The sequence below is a fragment of the Mandrillus leucophaeus genome, unplaced genomic scaffold (assembly GCF_000951045.1).
Source record: "Mandrillus leucophaeus isolate KB7577 unplaced genomic scaffold, Mleu.le_1.0 Scaffold46, whole genome shotgun sequence".
Lineage (NCBI taxonomy): Eukaryota > Metazoa > Chordata > Mammalia > Primates > Cercopithecidae > Mandrillus > Mandrillus leucophaeus.
Window position 1 is genome coordinate 1,118,215 of NW_012104920.1, and position 6,718 is coordinate 1,124,932.

Below are 6,718 nucleotides of genomic sequence, written 5' to 3' on the forward strand. Positions count from 1 at the left end.
CGGGAGGCTGAGGCAGGAGAATTGCTTGAACCTGGGAGGCGGAGGTTGTGGTAAGCTGAGATCGTGCCACTGCACTCCAGCATGGCCAACAGAGCGAGACTGTCAAAAAAAAAAAAAAAAAACAAAACCTCATGGCCCAGCACGGTGGCTCACCCCTGTAATCCTAGCACTTTGGAAGGCCGAGGTGGGTGGATCACCTGAAGTCAGGAGTTCAAGACCAGCCATGCTAATATGGCAAAACCTGTCTCTACTAAAAATACAAAAAGGCCAGGCGCGGTGGCTCACGCCTGTTTCCCAGCACTCTGGGAGGCCAAGACCAGCGGATCAAAGGTCAGGAGTTCGAGACCAGCCTGGCCAATATGGTAAAACCCCATCTGTGTTAAAAAACAATACAAAAATTAGCTGGGCCGTGGTGGCGGGCGCTTCTAATCCCAGCTACTCGGGAGGCTGAGGCAGGAGAATCACCTGTATCCAGGAGGCAGAGGTTGCAGTGAGCCAAGATCGCGCCACTGCACTCCAGCCTGGGCAACAGAGTGAGACGCCATCTCAAAAAAAAAAAAAAATTAGCCAGGCATGGTGGCACATGCCTATAATCTCTGCTACTCAGGAGGCTGAGACAGGAGAATCACTTGAACCCAGGAGGCAGAGGATGCAGTGAGCCAAGATCGCGCCACTGTATTCCAGCCTGTGCAACAAGAGGAAGACTCATCTCAAAAAAAAAAAAAAAAAAAACCCTCTCTCACGACTTCCCAAATAAACTCCAAATGCCTCACCCGTAAGACCCAACACAACGTGGCTGCTCTTCTCTGTCCTCGCCCCTCTATCTCCCTCACTTGCCTCAGTCTGGCCATACTAGCATTCTGGGTTTTTTATTTCGTGTTTGTTTCTTTTGAGATGGAGTCTCACTCTGTCGCCCAGGATGGAGTGCAGTGGCGTGATCTCGGCTCACTGCAACCTCCACCTCTCGGGTTCAAGTGATTCTCCTGCCTCAGTCTCTCAAGTAGCTGGGATTATAGGCACCCATCATCACATCCAGCTACTTTTTGTATTTTTGTAGAGACGGGGTTTTGCCACGTTGGCCAGCCTGGTCTCGAACTCCTGACCTCAGGTGATCTGTGTGCCTCAGCCTCCCAAAGTGCCGGGATTACAGGTGTGACCCACCGAGCCCAGTCTGTTTTGTTGTTTTTTGAGATGGAGTCTCACTCTGTCACCCAGGCTGAAGTGGTACAATCTTGTCTGACTGCAGCCTCCACCTCCCGAGTTTAAGAGATTCTCCTGCCTCAGCCACACGAGTAGCTGGAATTGCAGGCGTGTGCCACCACATGCAGCTAATTTTTGTATTTTTAGTAGAGATGGGGTTTCGCCATATTGGCCAGGCTGGTCTCGAACTCCTGGCCTCAAGTGATCTGCCCACCTCGGCCTCCCAAGTAGCTGGGATTACAGGTGTGAGCCACCGTGCCGGGCCTTTCTGGTCTTTTAACGCACAAAGCTATTTCCCAGTTCTGGGTGTTTACACTATCATTGCCAGTTTCTGGAAAGCTCTTTCCGGAAGTGTTCACGTGACTGACCCCTTATCCTCCTTCAGGTCTTAGTTCAAATGCCTCCTTTTCAGAGAGCTCCTTCCTGACCATTTTATGCAATGTGCTTTCCTCTAGTTAGTCTCTCTTCATTCTGTGTATTTCCTTCAGAGCATTTATTATCATCTTGGTCCTGATGCCTGCTGGTTTACGTATTTGTTGTCTATCTCCCACAGAGAAAGCAAACCAGCCTTTCATGTCTTGTCCACCACTTTATCCCAGCACGGTGACTAACATGTATCAGTAGTCAATCAATAAATATCTATAGGCCGGGCACGGTGACTCACGCCTGTAATCCCCACACTTTGGGAGGCCAAGGTGGGCGGATCATCTGAGGTCAGGAATTTGATATCAGCCTACCCAACATGGCGAAACCCCATCTCTACTAAAACTACAAAAATGAGTCGAGTGTGATGGCATGCACCTGAAGTACCAGCTACTCCGGGGACTGAGGCAGGAGAATCGCTTGAACCCAGAAGGCAGAGGTTGCAGTGAGCTGAGATCGCACTACGGCACTCCAGCCTGGGTTTCAGAGCAAGACCCTGTCTCAAAAAAATAATAAACATAAATACATATATACTGCCACAAGAAATTCACTACTTTTTAGCGAAAAACACAGATTCCTAATTAAAGAAAGGGGAAACATCTCTCTAAATAACTTCAGAATTCCGGGCAGAAAACGCTACATGTGGAAACATCTTGAAAAACAGTCCCGTTTGTGAACAGGAAGCACTTGGACTACACTTTCTCCATCTCCATGAAGGACTTAAATGTGCAGCACTGATGAAGGGGCAGAGTTAGCCCCAGTCCTTACCATTTCTGCATATTCCACCTGCTCCCCCTCGTGGTACAGCTCTGGGGGCAGGTTATAAATTCGCAAGATGTTATCAGCACTATTGGTCAAGATGCAGGAACCGTCAGGAGCCCTAGAAACAGGAAAGAGTTAGAAAGCTGGCCAGACCTATGCTTTTCAAGTGTAGGTCTAGGGCTGAGCCTACCTCTGGGGTAGGTAAGCCCCCCTGAATCCTTGAGGGAAGGAGAAGACACACACTGCTAGATAAAATGTAAGTTCAGTCTAAAAGGGCTACGTGCTCCTTCTCCCAGCTCTGGGGCATCCCTCTCCTAGATAACCGGACTGTTTAACGGTGAAAATCCCGGGGGTGGTCAGCTCCCTGCCCCGTTGTTATCCTTACCACTTACAGCCTTTCAAGAAGTTCTCAGGTTGGGTGCTAAACTCTGACCAGGAACCACTGAGAAATCGAGGCAGCTGGGAGAAGCTGTAGTTCCAAGCACTGAAAGGAAGATGGGGGACAACAAACCTGGGTCGCCAAGCAAAGGAGGCAGGGGCCTAGAGAAGTGGTTCTGAGGACCAGAGGACAGGTCGACTTCACAGTTCATCTCCCCAGACTCCACACTCCACTGCCATCACCACTTACGTGTCTCCCTCGTCCTCTGCAGCGGGTTCCCCAGAGGCATCTTCCATGGCTTCTTCAGACCCCAACTCTGGCCTGTTCGCTTCTTCTTCAGAAAGGCTCCCGTTTGCTTCTTCTGCAGGAAGTCTCGTATTTTCAGAAAGTTCTTGCTCCTCGATTTGAGGACTCAACTCACTAGGAGCACCAAACTCTGTTTCCAGGGGAGTGGAGAGAGAAACTGGGTCCCCCTTCCCTAGCTCCTGGGACACAGCTGAGCCAGCCACAGGATCTGGGGACAACCGGGGCGGATCCTCCCTTTCGAGAGGCGGTGGCATCAGTTCAGGGTCCGCATTTTTATCCATCGGGGAAGCGTGGGGAGAAGGATGGGCCGGAGCTGGATCCTGGTCTGAGGGACAGCAGTCCGGAGCTAACGGTTGAGTCTCCAAAGTTTTCATACTGCAGAGGAAGCACAGCGGACATTAGCCTCAGCCAGGATGGCTTCGAAGTTCTCAGGGATCCGATGCAGAGCTAATGAAACCCACCTGTGCTTCCTTCCTCTTCTGGGAGGAGGTAGAAGACTCCCGGGAGGAGAGGCGACCAGCGGACGCCAATTTTGAAAGCACTGCGTTCCTTAGCACCGCAGGTCGCTACGAGCCTCTTGCTGTCGCGGGATTTGGGCCCACCTTCCGATTGGGCCGCTGCATCCCGGATCAGATTTCGCGGGCGACCCACGGAACCCGCGGAGCCGGGACGTGAAAGGTTATAAGGTTTCCCGTTCCCATCAAGCCCTAGGGCTTCTCGTGGCTGCTGGGAGTTGTAGTCTAAACGCTTCTATCTTGGGGAGAAGCGCCTGCGCTCCCCCTACCGAGTCCCGCGGTAATTCTTAAAGCACCTGCACCATCCCCCGCCGCCTGCAGAGGGCGCTGCAGGTCTTGCACCTCTTTTCATCGCGTTCTCCAGGCTCCAGACCTTTCTCTCTTCCTTCATTCAAAAAGTATTTATTATCGAGCTCTTACTTGCTACCCAGGACTGATATAGGCACTGAGGAATACAACAATAAATAAGATAGTAGAAAAATTCTATATCCTCATAAAGCTTACGTTTCCATGTACTGAAAGCAATTAACAAATATTTTCAGAGTGATAAGTATTGTGAAGATTAAACAAGATGGTGTGATACAAAGTATGTGGGAGAAACGTTAGCGTGAGATATTAAGGAAAGCCTTCCTAAAAAATGACATTTTAGCTGTTGAGAAGAAAGGATCCAGCTGAGAGCAAACGCAAAAGCTTTCTTCCTTCCACCCTTCATATTTGACACAGCTTAGGATTCCTCCAAAATGGTTTCCACCAATTCTGCCCTCACAGCTCTGGCTTGTAGAATTTTCCACCCCAAAATGTTAGTATCTACGGCACCAGTTCGGCGAGAATCCTGACTCTCTCTGCATCCTCCTCCCCAATTCCATTTCCTTTGCTTCCTCCGGCGGGCGGATTACTTGCCCTTACTTGTCATGGCGACTGTCCAGCTTTGTGCCAGGAGCCTCGCAGAGGTTGATGGGATTGGGGTTTTCCCCTCCCATGTGCTCGACTGGCGCTAAAAGTTTTGAGCTTCTCAAAAGTCTAGAGCCACCATCCAGGCAGCAGGTAGCTGCGGGGCTCCGGGGACACTTGGCGTCCGGGCTGGGAGCGTGCTTTCCAAGACGGTGACACGCTTCCCTGAGGATTGGGTAAGCTCCTGACTGAACTTGATGAGTCCTCTCTGAGTCACGGGCTATCGGTTCCGTGCATTTTCAGCTCGGGAGAATCGCTGGGGCTGGGGGTGGGGCAGTGGGGACTTAGCGAGTTTGGGGGTGAGTGGGATGGAAGCTTGGCTAGAGGGATCAACATAGGAGTTGCATTGTTGGGAGACCTGGGTGTAGATGGTGGGGATGTTAGGACCATCCGAACTCAAAGTTGAACGCCTAGGCAGAGAAGTGGAGCTTTGGGGAACCTTGAGCCGGCCTAAAGGGTACTCCTTTGCACATCTACCCGGTGCTAGGCGTAGGGAATCCCTGAAATAAAAGATGCACAAAGCATTGAGATCTGAGACTTTTGGATCTCGAAACATTGAGAACTCATGGCTGTATATTTTAGAGCCCATGGCATTCTAGTGAAACCTCGGGCTCCATTCCGAAATGATCATTTGGAGGTGATCCGGGGAGCCCAAGCTGCTAAGGTCCCACAACTTCCGGACCTTTGTCCTTCCTGCAGCGATCTTTCCAGCCAGCCCTTGGCTCCGCTAGATGGAGAAAATCCAATTGAAGGCTGTCAGTCGTGGAAGTGAGAAGTGCTAAACGAGGGGTTTGCCCGCCAGGCCGAGGAGGACCATCTCAACCTGAGAGGGCCGGCAGCCCTGTTATTGTTTGGCTCCACATTTACATTTCTGCTTCTGGCAGCAGCATTTCCGGTTTCTTTTTGCCGGAGCAGCTCACTATTCACCCGATGAGAGGGGAGGAGAGAGAGAAAAAATGTCCTTTAGGCCGGTTCCTTTTACTTGCAGAGGGAGGCTGCTATTCTCCGCCCGCACTTTTTTTTTCTGGATTACTTGGTTATGGCCTTTGCAAAGGCAGGGGTATTTGTTTTGATGCAAACCTCAATCCCTCCCCTTCTTTGAATGGTGTGCCCCACCCCGCGGGTCGCCTGCAACCTAGGCGGACGCTACCATGGCGTGAGACAGGGAGGGAAAGAAGTGTGCAGAAGGCAAGCCCGGGGGTATTTTCAAGAATGAGTACATCTCATCTTTCCGGAGGAAAAAAGAAAAGAATGGGTACGTCTGATAATCAAATTTTGAAAGAGTGCAATAATGGATCGTTTGATAATTTGTCGGAAAAACAATCTACCTGTTATCTGGCTTTGGGCTAGGCCATTCCAGTTCCAGACGCAGGCCGAACGTCGTGAAGCGGAAGGGGCGGGCCCGCAGGCGTCCGTGTGGTCCTCCGTGCAGCCCTCCGGCCCGAGCCGGTTCTTCCCGGTAGGAGGCGGAACTCGAATTCATTTCTGCCGGTTACCCATCTCTTAGCTCGCTGTTGTTTCATTCCGCAGTTTCTCCCCATGCACCTGCCGCGTACCGAGCACTTTGTGCCGTACATATGTCATCTTTTTCCTAAATCGAGGTGGCATTTACACACAGCGCAGTGCACAGACCAAGTGTACAGGAAGATGAGTTTTGGCCGTAACCACTGCGTGATGCCTACCAAGTCAGAGACCCATTTCATCGTCCCAGAAGCGTTTCATCGCCCCTCTTCCCAGTCGATTCCCGACCCCACCTTTATTTTGATCTCCATAACCATTTTGCCTGTTGGAGAACTTCGTATAAAATGGAATCAGGCTGGGCGCGGTGGCTCACGCCTGCACTTTGGGAGGCTGAGGCAGGCGGATTATTTGAGGATAGGAGTTCCAGACCAGCCTGGCCAACATGGTGAAGCCCCGTCTCTACTAAAAAATACAAAAATTAACTGGGCGTGGTGGGCGCCTGTAATCCCAGCTATTCGGGGGGCTGAGGCAGGAGAATCGCTTGAACCCGGGAGGCAGAAGTTGCAGTAAGCCAAGATCGTGCCACTGCACTCCGGCCTGGGCGACAAGAATGAAACTCTGTCTCCAAAAAAAAAAAAAAAAAAAAAAATACATTATGTGCTCCTTTTTGTCGGCTTCTGTCCTTCAATGTACTGTCTGACATTCGTTCATGTAGTTGTAT

At 51.0% G+C, this 6,718-nt stretch overlaps 2 protein-coding genes across 4 annotated transcripts in view; one reads left to right on the plus strand and one right to left on the minus strand.

The window, feature by feature from the left end:
* WRAP53 (WD repeat containing, antisense to TP53) overlaps positions 1-3,822 on the minus strand; it is a 16,784-nt gene extending 12,962 nt beyond the window's left edge. The window contains exons 1-4 of the mRNA XM_011994735.1: positions 3,532-3,822; positions 3,014-3,445; positions 2,771-2,869; positions 2,359-2,503 (exon numbers count right to left, since the gene is read on the minus strand). Of these exons, the coding sequence (XP_011850125.1) occupies positions 2,359-2,503; positions 2,771-2,869; positions 3,014-3,444 (675 nt within the window). The 5' untranslated portion in view covers position 3,445; positions 3,532-3,822. The remainder of the gene's footprint in view (positions 1-2,358; positions 2,504-2,770; positions 2,870-3,013; positions 3,446-3,531) is intronic.
* Positions 3,823-4,538: 716 nt separating this feature from the next.
* Positions 4,539-6,718, plus strand: part of TP53 (tumor protein p53) — a 22,194-nt gene continuing 20,014 nt past the window's right edge. For 2 of the 3 annotated variants that reach the window (XM_011994540.1, XM_011994541.1), the window contains exon 1: positions 4,539-4,712. The gene's annotated coding sequence lies outside the window, so the exon portion shown is untranslated. The remainder of the gene's footprint in view (positions 4,713-6,718) is intronic. The other variant, XM_011994542.1, reaches the window with a different exon arrangement.